The sequence below is a fragment of the Prionailurus viverrinus genome, chromosome C2 (assembly GCF_022837055.1).
Source record: "Prionailurus viverrinus isolate Anna chromosome C2, UM_Priviv_1.0, whole genome shotgun sequence".
Classification (NCBI taxonomy): Eukaryota; Metazoa; Chordata; class Mammalia; order Carnivora; family Felidae; genus Prionailurus; species Prionailurus viverrinus.
In genome coordinates this window covers 104338228-104354422 of record NC_062569.1, presented here as the reverse complement: position 1 = coordinate 104354422, position 16195 = coordinate 104338228, and the positions used below count along the sequence as shown (strand labels likewise).

Genomic DNA, 16195 nt, shown 5'->3' with positions numbered 1-16195 from the left:
TGACAGGTTAGAAGTAGCCATTATAAATGACTAAGTATGAAAGATACAAAAAAAAAAAACCTTGTGAAAATTGAAAAAAACAAAAAACAAAAAAATTGCCACAATGTAAAAGATTGGGGGGAAAAAACCATGAAACACAAAAAACTATCAATAGTAGCTGAAAGTACAGAGTAAACCTTGGTACATTTTTCTACTTTTTATTTATCAAGTGTTTGTGCAGCACCAATAAGTGCATTATTCTAGATGACTGACATATATCAGTGAATAAAACAAAGCTTACATGAAGCTTACATTCTCACAGATTGAGACAGACAAATAAGCACATTTATCATGTCAAGTATGTCGTTTGTCTGAAGGTATTAAATACTCTAAATAAAGAAGCAGAGAGTGGTTGAGAGCACTCAAATGTTGCCTTCTCAACAAGGCCTATCCTGACGTCCCCAGATATCCATTTGATTAACCTTCATCTTCAAGTCTCTGGAGAATTAACAGAGTATTCTGGGCAGAGGAAGAGGCTAGAGCAAGACCCTAGGACGCGAGTGTGCCTGGTGTGTTAAAAACTCAGCCAAGGCAGAATGAGAGAAAGGGAAAGTAGTAGAAGAGGTCAGAGAGATAATGAGGGGTCCAATTATGTGGCCTTTGTAGGCTATTGCATAGACTATAGCTTTTACTAAGTATAAAAAAAAGTATGGGTTTATTATTGAAAATTAGAAAAAATGTCTGTTTCAATGAGGTTGACACTATAAAAAGTCATGCCTTACAGGCTGTGTGGACAGCCCCTGTCATCTTTTGATCTTGAGAGTTGCTTCCTCCAACTGCGTAGTGCTTTTCTCCTTCCCAAAGGAGAGCTGGGTGGAGCCTCCCAAAGCAGCACGGGGTGGGGGGGGGGGGCCTTTACCAGACAAGAGCATGTCCGTGGACAAGGTTAACCCAGAGACTGCATTCCTCCCCTAGAATCTTTAAATACTCACTCAGTTTCAGTAACTGATTCATCATCTCAGGAGTCCCTCCACCAGGCTACTGGGACCGAGGCTGGCTCACAAATGAAGCAGCACATTTACTTACCATTCTCACTCCGTAGCTTTGTCTTCTGTGCTTTTAGGTCATTTGCCAACTGACTCACTTCATCTAGTTTCACATTTGCTTCATTCAAGCGCTCTTCATACAGACTACAGAGCTTCTCAGAGTTAGCCTAGGGTTGAGAATGAAGAGTTGAACATGGCTCATGGAGTTCCTGCTGAATTAGCTGCATAAGAAAGGGAAAGGGTGGTTCCTGGGACCCTTGTGCTCTCTTCTGCTCTGAAGACCACAGCTAACATTTGGAAAACTGTATCTTCTAATTTCATCACACACAGTAAACTTAAGGTCTGGTACTTTAAGGAGCCCAAACTTCTTAGGCTGTAGGTGTCATGGAGAAACCAAATTCCCTGGGTATTGGGACCCTCTCTAGAATTCTTTGCTCTTTTGGAGAAGGAAACATACCAAACACTGATGAAGTACACAGCCACTTTCTGACATTATGTTATATATTTAACTCTCTTTCTCTCCCACTAGAATACGCTTCATGAGAATAGAGATTCTGTTGGATCACAGATAGCCCCCCCCCCAAGTGCCTAGAATAGTATGTAGCACATACAAGAAGTTCAATAAACAACTGGGAACATGCAAAGGAGAGGGAGGGAACAGGGGAAGCAGGAAAGAAATCCAAAGCGCTGACTAAGCAGTAGAGGAGAAAGTAGGTAGAACTGAGCTGCAATGGCTTAATGGAAGTTTGAACTGTCAAAGCAACCGCACCCTCTGGATCACTAAGGCTGAAGGCTCAAGGTAACCCTGTTGGGTTAACACTCAATTCTAAACTCCAGCTTCTCAGAATGGGTATTTTGTGCTTGGAGAAAGGGATATGCCATTTGGCCGTTGTACCTCCACCTATTTAAATAACCAACCTAACCATCAGATTTTTGCCACACTCTGAAAGGGAATGATAGGACTTTGAGACTCAAGATTCTAAAATAGGACCAAGAGCTGTCAGATGTATAATGGTTGTGTCCCTTTACCTAGCTTTAATTTGCATCCTTGCTATTAATATGATCAGAAAGGACATTGGTGGTTCTAGAGATCCATAGTTCCATAGGTAGCTGTTTTTGTGTTTTGCTCTTTACATGTATTAAATCTCGTTCAATACAACAGTCCCGTGAGATCTTTGTTTTTACAATGAGTTCTATGGAAAAGGAAGAATTAAGACAACAAAGAAGGGATCACACCAATGGCATTCCAAGAAAATGGTGACACATGTGAAATCTGGTGTTAAGCCTAATATTCTGAATATTAACATAATTTGTATGATGTAGCAATGGCCAAAGATGAGGAACATTTTTAAGATGTCAGGTTTAGTCCTCTGGGAAACTTCTGAATCTACAAAAACCTTGGAGACCTCCAGCTAGAGCCAACTCTGTGTTGAAGATTGTTCTCTTCTGGCTTACACTAGTGACTATTATAAACCCCCAGTGAAAAACTACTAGATTACATCTTCTTATATTCCCAAGGCAGTGTGTAGTGCTGGACACAAAATAGGTACTTAACATATGTCTAAGATAATCAAATTACTGCCTTAGTGAGAGATTGGCCAATATGCCCACTAAAGTTTACTTAGAGGTCACATTCAAGCTTTCCTTATAATCCCCAACCTCCAAGTTTATTTTTTAGCTTGGTGAAGATATTATCCACTGATTAGGAAACCAGTGAAGAGCCAAATCAGGTGCATGCCCATTTGGAGGCTTATAAGGAATGTCATGTAGTTCAAGCTCAAAGATGTTCCATAGCACACCCAGGCTTGCTGGTGAGTATGCAGCCAAACTTGGCAGAGATTCAATGACCAGCTTCTTATACAATGCCATCAGCATCATGTAGGAGAGAGCACTGATGTTAAATGTCAGGCACATTCAGTTATCCATACTCTCCACTTACTACTTTAAAAAGGTTGTAGTATTGATAAATGTAACAGTCTTTAGATGGTCAGAAATGTCTACTTATATTTCATCTGTTGAATAGGTTTGCTCTCACTCCTAAAAGCAATTTTACAAAGTTGGCACACTGATTTTTTTCAACAAAATATCCCTTAAAAGTTCAGATTGACTCTTTTCTATAAACGAGAAGACAGAATCAGAAAGGCTAAACATCTTGTCCAAATTCACAGAGCTAGTGAGTATTAGAATTAAGATTTGAACTGATAACTGCCTGTACAGAGGCAAAAAAAAAGCCAAAACTAGACCCCTAAGTATCTGTTATATGAAATAGTAATAACAAAGGGAATGTTACATTGACATCCAGTTGGCTCATATTGTCATGAGTCCTGAGTGCCAGAGGAAACAGGATAAAAATATGGTAACTATGTAAACCATCTTTATTTTATGTTGTCTCCAATAATAAATGACCCATTAACTGGGCCAGGAAGAAGACATCCAGGTGTGAGAAATAGCACTTCTGTTTATGGCCCTGAATATTCTATGCTATGCATCTGTTTGCTGAGGGTGAAAGAACACAGAGCTCTATAAGACAACTTAGTCAATGGTGTGTGGAAATGGCTAGCAAAGGAGCCAGAGAATCCCCAGTTTTTAAGAGACTCCTGTGTAGTAAAGCCCAGCTGGGCTGTGCATATCTGCAGAGCATGCAGCCACCTGGACAGACAGAAAAGGCATGCGCTCTGAGGCATAGCTTCAAATGGTAGGTATTGATGGGCCATGTTAACCATTGGCATAGCGTTTTCTACTTACAATGTATTTTTATAAGCAGGATCTGCAAAAGACAATGAAATTATTTATCTAAAGGTAGTCTTTACAGGGTATATCATTCAAATGGTTGTACCTTCAAAAGAATGCATAAATATAGGCATTAATTTTGATACTAGGAAAGAAAAGGTTAATGGAATAATGTACATTCATCTTACAGCTGATTCTTAAAATGCTGCCTAAAAATGCTGTCTCCCAGAAATGCAGGAACCAATGGGAATTCAAAATAATCAAGATAATTGTGAGATTGACTATAACTTCTAAATTTCCCTGGGCTTCTCTGTCAGCATAATATGCTTTTTGAAAATGCTTCAGTTTCCACTGTACCACTGAGTATTGGCATTCCTGGCATTATAATTCAGAAAAAGATGAAATAAACAATTCAAGAAAAATTTCAGTATAATATATATGCCTATGAGAATGAACATAATCAATTTATCCCACCAGGAAATATTTAAGGTAGCAGCACAATGTGGCCACACACCAACATAAACAGAATTTGGAGTCAAGGCCCATCTCTGCCATAATTGTATGACCTTGGATAGTCACTGAATCTATGTGCCACAGAATTCCCAAAAGGCATGTATAAAAGTTAATGCTAGTACTTGAGTATACAGGTTATGCATATCATGTAGTAAACATGAGTAAAATAAGACCTAGTTTCTGCCCTAGAGATGCTTTCTATTTAAGCAAAGTTAAAAGACTATATAATGCAGCAATACAAGAGGGATCCCAAAAGTGCTATAGTAATTCTGAAATAGATAAAGTTTTAATATGGAAAGTTGAACTTGAGCATTCCAGGGAGAGGGCTTAGTTTGGAAAAGGCACATTAGTGGGAAAAGATATTTGGTGAAAGGCAAGCATGTTAGCTTGGCTGAAATGGAAGGTCCATGAAGCAGTAATGGAATCTAAAATTGGCAGGGCAGATTGGGTCAGATCACAGGCCATAGGGTACCTTGAAAAGCAGCAATTTGGAGTTCACTGTTAAGCAGGGACATGACTGTATAAAGCCATGTCTAGAAATATTCATATGGATACTATATGGGATAGATTGAGAAAAGAAAAACTAGAAGCAAAAAAAATAATAAGAATTTAGGAAACCACATTAATAGTCAGTTAAAAGGTAATGAAAGTCCTACCTGTGTGTGGGTATGGAATGGAAAACTGTAAGACAGTGAAGAATTGACCTGCTGCAAGAATTGATTGGAAAGCAAAGAACAAGGGAGGAAACACATAATCCATTACAGGCTTTAAGCCTGGGTGATGGGAAGAAACAGGGTGTCAGTGACAGAAATGTCCAGAAGAAACACTAGATTCAGAAGAAGGTGATAAGTTTGGTTTTAGACATGCTAATCTGAGTAAAGGAAGACATTACTGATCTTTGAAAAAACAATTTAAGAGAATACTTTTAAGTAATGTAGGGGAAAGAAAAGACACTGAGGGAGTTATAGGAGTGAGGAGGTAGTGAGTGCTAGTGGGTGGTGGGTACTCGTCTCCAAAGATGACTCCCCAGTGAGCCATACCCTCTGGTATTCATACCTTTGTGTAGACCCCTACCTGTGACTTATAACTGAATCACTCCACTGCATTGTAAGTCTGCCTCACAAGAATTGTTGCAGCTTCTGCCTTGGTCTCTTGTAATAGTTGCTTTTGTTCCCTAAATTGCCTTGTAAGAAGTCCAAGTCCTCTGTGGCTGCCATGCTGTGAGGAAACCCAAACTATGCACATGGTGAGAGAGATTTCCATCTAGCCTCCAGCTGTTCTGGTTGTCCCAGCTCAGGAGCCAGACATGGGAATGAATAAACCTTCAGATGACTCCAGTCTCAACTGCCATCTGAGCTAAGCCAGTCAACCCCAGAACCAAGGGAGATGATAATAAATTGCTATTTCAAGCTACAAGGTTTAGGGATGATTTGTTATACAGCAATAGATAAATAGAACAAAACTCTTTGGTCAAGGAGACAGATTAAGGCAGATATAGATAGACCTTGCTTCCTTCTCCTAGTGTCTGAGGAAAAGTCTTTTTTATTTTGGTTTGTTTTGCAATGGGTGAGTAATGGTTATGTGGAAAAATATTTTATTCTTTGGGACAAGAAGGAAAGAAATGGATGAGTGTAAGAAAAATATAAGGTGAAGAGAGAAGTTATACTGAATGGTCTTGATTTTATCAGTTAGGTCTTACCATTTATTGAAAAGGATTTAGAAAGTCAGGGTTAGAATCTGAGGGAGGATTTTGTTTAAAATAAAACAGAAGGTGAATTAGAAGAATAAAGAACTTCTGAGCAGCAATGAAATTCTAGAGGAAATTGGAAAGTATGAAATTCATACCTAATTAGTATGGATTTATGGTGAACCTATCAACAGTTTTATGACTATGACTTCCTACTAAGATATGCAGAAACAGAAGAATTCCTGAGGATAAACAAGAGGCAGAGAAAATTATAAAGAGTAAGGACTTCTAGAGTCTCATTTGGGCTGAGGAAAGCAAATGAAGCCTACAGGGCATGGAGAAAGCATGCTTTCATTGCTGAGAGAAAGATGAGTCCATATAAAAGGCAGAATACAGATGAGATAAAGGAGAGAGGACTTAAATCCTTACTAGATTTATATTCTAAGATAATTGGCAGGAAGAGTGGAGAGAAAGAGAAGGAAAAGCAGGATGTTTGTGTTTCTTTCTACCCAATTCCCTTTTTTAAAGGGAATTAAGGCTAAATATTTTAGGAGTCACTCAGTATCTCTGAAGAAATGCTGCATTTTTCTGGCCATGGTCCATGAAAGTTGAGCTTTATTGTTGGTTTGTCTCTTTCCCAGATAACTTCCCAAATTCTGCTCACAAGGAGAATGTGACACTGGCTATAGTCATACCTTGGAGATGTTGTGGGGTCAGTTCCAGACAAGTGCAATAAAGGTAGTATCACAATAAAGTGAGTCAGTGAAGTTTTTGGTTTCCCAGTGCACACAAAAGTTATATTTACCCTATACTGTAGTCTATTAACTGCACGTTAGCATTATGTCTTTAAAAAAGACATAGTTATCTTTTCAAAGTTATCTGGAAGGATCGGAACCAACTTCTTCGAAACTCCTGCTAATGTTTGGCCTCTTCCTGTGAATCATGAATGTTTTTAATCTAGAATGGCGAATGCTTTCCAGAAGGTTTTCAATATACTTTGCCCAGATCCATCAGAAGAATCACTATCTGTGGCAGCTATAGACCTACAAAATGTATTTCTTAAATCATGAGATTTGAAAGTCAAAATGACTCTTTGATCCATGGGCTGTAGGATGGATGTTGTGTTAGCAGGCATGAAGACAACAAGAATCTTCTTGTATATCTTCATCAGAGTTTTTCAGTGACCAGGTGCATTGTCAACGAGTAGTACTACTTTGAAAGGAATCTTCTTTTCTGAGCAGATCTCAACAGTGGACTTTAAATATGTGTCGTCATCCAGACTTTGTTGTTCCATTTCTAAAGCACAGGCAAAGTACATTTAGCATGATTCTTAAGGGCCCTAGGGTTTTCACAATGGTAAGTGGGCACTGGCTTCAATTTTAGCTCCTAACAGGAGTTAGCCTGTCCTTTGAAGCCAGGCATTGCCTTCTCCTCCCTAGTTATGAAAGTCATAGATGGAATCTTCTTCCAACAGAAGATTGTCTACATTGAAAATCTGTATTTAGTGTAGCCACCTTCATGAAGTATCTTAGCTAGATCTGCTAGTAAACTTGCTGCAGTTTCTACACCAGCACTTGCTGTTTCACCTTACACTTATTTTATAGGGACTGCTTCTTTCCTTAAACATCATGAACCAATCTCTGCTAGTTTCAGACATGTCTTGCAGCTTCCTCACCTCTCTCAGCCTTCACAGAATTAAAGAGAGTTAGGCTTTTGCTCTGGATTAGGCTTTGGCTTAAGGGAATGCTGTACTTGGCTTGATCTCCTATCCAGACCACTCAAACTTTCTCCATTATCAGCAATAAGGCTGTTTCACTTGCTTATAATTCATGTGCTCACTGAAGTAGCACTTTTAATTTCCTTCAAGAATTTTTCCTGTGCATTCACAACTTGGCTAGCCATTTAGCACAAGAGGCCTAGCTAGCTCTCAGCCAGTCTTGGCTTCCAACATGCCTTCCTCACTGAGCTTAATCATTTCTAGCTTTTGATTTAAAGTGAGAGATGTACAACTCTTCCCGTCACTTGAACACGTAGAAGACATTGTAGGGTTATTAATTGGCCTAATTTCAATATTGTTGTGTTTCAGGGAATAGAGAGGCCTAAGGAGAGGGGGAGAGAGATAGGAGAATAGCCAGTTGGTGGAACAGTCAGAACACACACACTTATCAAGTAAGTCTGCTGTCTTATATGGGCATGGTTCTTGGCACTCCCAAATAATTATAATAGTCACATCAAAGATGACTGATCACAGATCACCATAATAAATATGATAATAATGAAAAGTTTTAAATGTTGTGAGAATTACTAAACCGTGACACAGAGGCATGGAGTGAACATATGCTGTTGCATCAATGGCACCAATAGACTTCCTCAGGGTTGCCACAAACCTTCAATTGTAAAAACCACAATATCTGTGAAGCACAATAAAGCAAAGCTCAGTAAAATGAGGGAGGCCTCTATTTGTTCTGCTTAACCTAAACTACGCCCCCTCTCAACTACCAGAAGATAGGATGGCCATTACCTGTGATCTGATACTAGTCATTTGATATGAGAGCTTATATTATATGGATTAGTGGTCTAGGTGAAGAAAGAATACATGGTGAAACTTCCGTCTCATGCTGGCTGGTTAAAGAGATGCCAGAGAACATGAAGGAGAAAAAAGTCTCTCCCCTTAGCAAAGTTCTTTGTGTCCACCATTCATGGAGACAGACCCTAGAGTATCTGAGCCACCCCCGACGTGTGCTCCCAACACAAAGCCATTCTTCAAGAGAGACACACGACTCACATAGCTAGTGGCTTCACTTTCTAGCCAACTTACTTATGTCATCATCAGAAAGACCCACAAGAAACATGGCCTGGAACCCCAATTAAACCAGAAGCTACTGTCAGGCTACAGTCAGGTAATAGCCATGTGACCTTAACAACGCGCACTGAGCTTAAGCCTGATATAGTCAATCTAAAGAAATAGCCTCCGTTAGCAAACACCTCAAGTCACCAATCCAGTGTATTTTTCTTTTCCTTTGCCTCCCCTACCTACTTCCATGTCCTGAAGTCCATAAGGTAGACTTGAGGATGCTTACCTTAGCTCTGGTCATCTGCTCAACATTGGTCAGGAGGTCACCCACTTCTAGCTGTAAGTCACTCTTGTCTTTTTCCAATTTCTGCTTGACCTGTTGTAGATTTTCCAGCCGGCCCTGGAGCTCAGACAAGCTGTCTGCATGTCTCTTCTTCAAAGAGGCAGAAGTTGCCTCAAAGTGCAGTGTGGCCTCTTCCATGTCTTGGCGAAGCTTCTGGAATTTTGTTTCCTGTTTCTTCATTATGTCTAGCTGAGCCAAACGGGTGCCTCCTGCCTCCTCCAGCCTTTCATTCAAGTCTTCCAGTTCTTGTGTGAGGTCAGCTCTCTCCCTCTCCATCTTGGCTCGAGTGGTCCTTTCAGTTTCCAGTTCCCTTTTCAAATCCTGTATCTGATTCTGCAGCAATAAATAATTTTGACTTTTACTAAGCGCTTGTAGCATATTTTATATTCAAGAGCTTTACTGTATTTTTTAAAACTGTATCAAAACTAAGAAAAATCATGTAATACCTTTGGTTTCATTCTATAAAGAAGATAGAATACATAGAAATTAAATGATTTTCCCCAAATCACTACAAAGACCAGAGTTCAAATGTGCCCTTCCTCCAGATCTCCCAGACCTTGTTGATGAGCAACTTCATTAAATTCTATACGTGGAGGAGAAACTACAGTAAAGAGGACTTTCCAAAAGAAGAGGAAACACATTTCATAGAACAAGAAAAAAAAATTTCAAGAGCTTAATAAAAACTAACATGATGAATTTTATACACAATACCTCATGCATCTGGGATTCATTTACCAATCTCAATTATTGGGATCTTGGGCAAATATCTGATGAATCAAATAAATATCTGAGTTCAAGCAACTTACTCATAAGAAACAGCATCAATTTAATTTCACACACAGTTCTGCCAAACTTGGTTACTTGGTTTCTTGGTCTGCAGGTGATTTCAAGTACCAGGAGATCCGAAGTAACGAATTAAAATGGGTGGAGGAATGGGGAGTGCTATGGTGAGTAGTAATCTGATACCATTAGAGGCAGAATTATTAGATAAAGGAAATTAGTGACAAGAACTCTCAGAGCCCCAAACTCTTGTAGTGTAAGGGCAAATAGCTCTACAAATCTTGATAGCATCATTATAGTACAGCACAGGAAAGCCACTGATGTTCAATAACATTACCTTAAATAATTAGGCATAGATTAGGACGGGAGTGAAAAAGGATAGTATCTATTTTAGAGCATGTTTCCTTTCCTTTAAATTAGAGTACCATGGCTTCGAGGATGCCGATTTCTAGATCATGCCAATATGTAGGCTACCAGATCTGTAGATGAGTAGGGACAGAGAAGGCGCTAAAAAATTTGTGATTTCCACATCCAAGTAAATGTGATCCCCTTCCAACTAGTTATTCTGGGATCCAATACCTTTGTCCCAAACAATACTATCATTAAAACAAACATTTCTAGAACATTTCTTCAGAAATAATCTTTAGAGCATTAAAAAAAATTGTTTTAATGTTTATTCATTTTTTGAGAGACAGAGAATGAGTGGGGGAGGGGCAAGGAGAGAGGGAGACAGAATCCAAACAAACTCCAGGCTCTGAACTGACAGCACAGAGCCTGATGCGGAGCTTGAACCCACAAACCAGGAGATCATGACCTGAGCCAAAGTTGGACACTTAACCGACTGAGCCACCCAGGCACCCTAGAGCACCCTAGAGCCACCCTAGAGCATTTTTTTAAAATCATGAAGGTAAGAGAATTTGTCTTTTGGATAAATTGAAATTTTTGAGTCTTTTTATTTTGGATAAAGTCAAGTATCACTTGAAGACAAGCCTGGTGAATATGATAGATAATCGCTTGGAGATTAATATTGTGTTTGAAATCATGCCTATAAATCAGTGATACTGTTTTTCTTATTTGGTTTAAAATGTCTCAGAAAATAATTATCAGAAAGAGGCTCAAAATTATTTTGAGTAATGGTTACATTACTGAGATAAATATTTAGCTCCAAAGGAAAAACATCTATCATACAGATGTATATGCATACAGCATATGTGAGGAGTTACATATATGTGTGTATGTGTATATATCCATTCATACTTATTTTATAACATGGTCAAATAGTGTAAAACAGCCACATGGTCTAAAACTTATAAATAGCATCCCATTACCAAATAATGTTTTGAGACTACAAGTAGGTACAAAACAGATTTTCAGCACAGAAGTAGAATTGTTTTCTAATCACAAAGACTAATCATCATAAAAAATTAAATTGCTAACACTGAATGCTTACCACAGATCAAGCACTGTGCTTACCACTTAAATGTACTATTGCATTTAATAATATTAGCTCAAAGGCTGTCAGGAAGATTAATAACTGAAAAAAATACGTAGCTAGGATTTTAGCACAATGTTTGGTTCACCACAAATATTCGACAAATTACCTGTTTTTATTACGGTAAGAAAATCTAAGCTTAAGAGGTAATTTTTCCAAGTCACTTATCTGTGGAATGTGGCAGTTTTCCTTCTTAACCACTGCTCTTTTCTGCTTCTGTCCATGGTTGCCTCAGGGTATGGATACCTTGGCAAAGCATTTGTCATTAAAGTACCAATTATTACCCATGAATCTACATATAGCTACATGAGAAATGATTACCTGAAGCTCTTTAACCATGTTCTGAAGCTGAGCCACCAGGCCTTTCTCCTTCTCCACCTTTGAACTCATCTGATTCATTTCTAGTTCTTTCCTGTAAGGGAAAAATGCATCAAATAGAATTTCTTAGGTGATAACATTTGACTTAAATATTTTAAAAATTATAGTAATAACACATGAAATTATTCTCTTATAAAAATTCAACTACTACATCTATATCTGAAGTCTCCTTGGCTCTCACACCCAATCTTTGTTCCTTCCCAAGAGGTAACCACCATTATCAATTTGGTATGAATCCTTCCAGACATTTTTTCTAAGTATTGACATGCATTTGTGTTTACATATAGGTAGAAATAGTTTCATTTTCTCTACTGTGAAAGGTATAATATGTAATATTAAGTATAAATATAATTAAATATATAAATAATTAAATAAAATAATATAAATAATATAGTATATTATTATATAATTAATATATTATAATATTATAATATAACATATTATGATATATAATTAATAATATAAATAAATATATAATTAAATATAAATGTAAATATAAATAATTTGTATTTATAGTTCCATAACTTATTTTTAACCCAATAACACATTTGAGTTTTTTTCATGTTGGCCCATACATAAATTACTTCATTTTAAAAATTAACTATGACATACTATTCCATAATTTAGACATCCTGTAGTTGATTTATCCACTTCCCCATTAATAAGCCCTTAGGTTTTCCCCAATATTTTCCTTCTGTAAATACCACTGTTCATAACCATGCCCCCTTGTGCACATGTGAGTGTTTCCTTAGAGTGGATACAGAGTAGGGAATTCCCTGGGTCAGGTATAAGTGTGTGCTTAAAAATACATAACCCTGCCCTTTGCCCTTCAATAGCAGTGTGAGATTATTTCTCTATATTTACGCCTAATATTAGCATACTTCTAAATTATTCCTAATCTGACAGAAATTGGAAAATTAGAATGCCTTAGTTTTTAATGTCCCTGTTTAACAGTGAGGCAGCATCTTGTCATTTAAAAATGGCCAATAAACCAAACGAACTACCTGGTGGTATCCTTTGATCATTTGTCTACTAGATTGTTCATATAATTAATGAATTATAGATTTTCTTTTAGTATTCTTATTTTCTGGTATCTCCTGAAAATATTTCTCACACCTTGTATAACTTGTTCCAATTTTACTTATGTTGGCTTTTGCCACATAAATATTTAGAAATGTGATATCGTTAAGTATCAAGATATTCTTTTTCTGTCTTTGGCTTTTGTCACTTATTCAAGAAAATTTAACCTGCCAATTTGCTTTTTTTTTTTAATTTTTTTTTAATGTTTATTTACTATTGAAAGACAGAGTCAGAGAGTGAGCAGGGGAGGGGCAGAGGGAGAAGGAGACACAGAATCTGAAGCAGGCTCCAGGCTCTGAGCTGTCAGCACAGAGCCTGATGCAGGGCTCGAACTCACAAACCGTGAGATCATGACCTGAGCTGAAGTCGGACACTTAACTGACTGAGCCACCCAGGTGTCCCTAACCTGCCAATTTTCTAAGATTTATTACCTAAATTTTCTTGCAAAGATTTGTATTGTTTTTATCGTGGTAAGAACATTTAACATGAGATGTACCCTCTTAACAAATATGTAAGTGCATAATACAGTAATGTTAACTATGGGGACAATGTTGTATAGCAGATTTTTAGAACTCAGTCATCTTTCATAACTGAAACTTTATACCCATTGAATAACAACTCCCTATTTTCCACTCCCTCCAGCCCTAAACAACTACCATTCTACTCTGCTTCTGTAAGTTTGACTATTTTAGATGCCTCACATAAATGGATTCATGAAGTACTTGTTCTTCTATGACCACTTTATTTCACTCAGTATCGTATCCCCCAGATTCATCTATGGTGTCACATATGGCAGGATTACCTTGTTTTTAAAGGCTGAATAAGAAGGGTGCCTGGGTGGCTCTATCAGGTGAGCTTCCAGGTCTTTATTTTGTCTCAGGCCATGATATCATAGTTCTGAGATTGAGCCCACACTGGGCTCCATGCTGACAGTGCTGAGTCTGCTTGGGATTCTTTCTCCCCCTCTCTCTCTGCCCCTCCTTCATGTACTCTCTCTCTCTCTCAAAAATAAAATAATATAAATAAAATAAAATAAAATAAAATAAAAGGCTGAATAAAATTTCATTGTGTGTAAACACCATATTTTCTTTATCCATTTATCCATCAATGGGCGTTTGGGTTGTTTCCATATCTTAGCTACTGTGAATAATGCTGAATCTTCTAACCGTTTTATAGCCTTGTCTTTACCTTTAATTCTTTAATGCAACTGGATTTTGTGTGTATGAGTAGTGTGTTAACTTTCATCTCAGAAAATGAATAGCTAATATTCTCAGCACCGTTTATTAAGTACTCTAGTCATCACTAATTTGAAATGCCACCTTTATCACATATTATGTTTCTATATATACATAGGTCCATTTAGAGAAAAAGTTTCACAGTTAATGTTATATCTTTCCAAAATCATGGATTTCTAAAATGCCAGAGCTCTTTGACCTGTGGCCTACAAGGACATGGAACATCATTTTCACTTTGCTGAGCTGAAACATGATCTTAAAATGGAATGCTAAGAGACCTCTATCATCATTTCAATGTTCCATACATTTATAGGATTACTTCTTTTCCAAACACCTATCAAGTTCAGTAACTCATCAGAATATGAACAAAACCTGAACATGAGCATGTATCATGGCAACTCATGTAGACAAACAGAAAAACCAGAAGCTCAGTGATGCTCGCTTGACTGTGTTCTTTCCTGTGGCTCCAGTGATGGACCTGTTCCCAGCTTTACCCTGGCCTTACCTCACTCTTGGGCCTCACTGTTTCTCTCTCCTATTTTATCTTTTCGCAATAACTTGAAAATCCCTAATGGTGAGAAGAAAGTCTAACTGAGCAGGGGATGACAAGAGACAAGATGAGAAAGTCCATTTCACTAAGCAGTAAAACTAAACTGAGAAGCCACCTTGCCTTGAGTTCATGTGAGCTGAAAGTTTTGCTAATTTTGATTGTTATGTTTTGCTTTCGATTTTAACGTTTAATATTTAGATCGTAAATTACTTGATAGAAAAGCTATATACATTTTAATGAAGTTATATCTGGCAAACTTTTCAAAGAGATCAAAGGCTATATTGAACTTCATATTAAAGGGTTTGGGGTTTTTTGTTTAGTTTAGTTTTTTTTTTTTTGTTTTACTTTTTATGCCATTGGTCTCATCATGAGTAAAAGAAGGGAGCCATTTTTATTTTTGGACTAGTAGCCTCAAATTTCAATAATTCACAAGTCATAGGCTTTACACCTTTCTTTCCAGTCTGCTAGTCAGATGCTTCCTCAGTCATATTCTTCTAGATTATGCATTTACTCTCTTTTTACAACCATATAATAGTCCAGCAAAAAAAAGAAAATTCATTTCCTAGGCTTGTTATCTTCCCAGTCAGGTGTTGAGACATCTGGCCCTGGAGTCATGAGGATAAGTGCCATGAGAAAGCTATTCCTTCCAATATAAGGTCTCCCCGAATCTCGCGTCCACAGCGAGGTGACTTACTTCCTCAGCTTTTCTGTCAGCTGCAGCTGGCCGCTCTCCAGGTGCTCCACACTCATGAGGTTCAGCTTCAGATCGCCCTCCAGTTTGCTCTTTTCCCTTTCACAGTTCATTCTCGCTTTCCTCTCCTGCTCAAGGGCACCCTCAAGCTGACAAAAGGAGTAATTATTCAGCCAAATAAATACGTAAAGTTTATACTTCACTAGATGTGTTCACTAACACTTACCTTCTGGAAAAAAAGAAAAATACAGCCACAGATTATGTAAATGATGCCCAGTTATGTAGATATTTAAAAATATATATTGCATGCATTGCTAGGACAACAAAAAAATCTAGAAATTACAGTGATAAAAGAAAACTTTAGAGATTAAAGAATATGAGGCTGGGTCTTAAGGAAGGAACCAATAATAAATAACCAGTGAGGCCTTGTTTGATTGTTTCCCACTGATGGGAAGCCCACTTCTTCACACAGCAGCTCATTTCATGGGTGGGTAAGTCCATTTACTCAGGAGTGCTTCTTCATAAGAAGCCAAAAATGTTCTCAGTAAATTCTTCTCATGAGTCTAAACTCTGCTCCCTGGAGCAGCACCAAGCAAATATGTCTCCACACGATCATCTATGAATGTTAGGCAGCTCTCCTGAGTCTCCCAACTCAGTATCACAGACCCTTTCAAACACATCTCACATGACATGATTTCTATACCTTCTTTACCACCTCGGTACCCTCTTCTAGTCCATAACATTATGTCATATTCTCGTTTCCCACCGAGGTGGTCAGAACATTCCAGTTTTGTCTGGATTAGTGTTGTCAACAATACCAAGGTTGGTTTAGCAGGAGGCTAGATAACAATTACACTATGTCTATTTGATCATCGATATGATTACTTTTCAGCAGTA

At 37.8% G+C, this 16195-nt stretch overlaps 1 protein-coding gene across 1 annotated transcript in view; it reads right to left on the bottom strand.

Annotated features, from left to right (window-relative positions):
• MYH15 (myosin heavy chain 15) overlaps positions 1–16195 on the bottom strand; it is a 146365-nt gene that overhangs the window by 56292 nt on the left and 73878 nt on the right. Inside the window, exons 26-29 of the mRNA XM_047875153.1 lie at positions 15302–15447; positions 11686–11776; positions 9036–9425; positions 1066–1192 (exon numbers count right to left, since the gene is read on the bottom strand). Of these exons, the coding sequence (XP_047731109.1) occupies positions 1066–1192; positions 9036–9425; positions 11686–11776; positions 15302–15447 (754 nt within the window). The remainder of the gene's footprint in view (positions 1–1065; positions 1193–9035; positions 9426–11685; positions 11777–15301; positions 15448–16195) is intronic.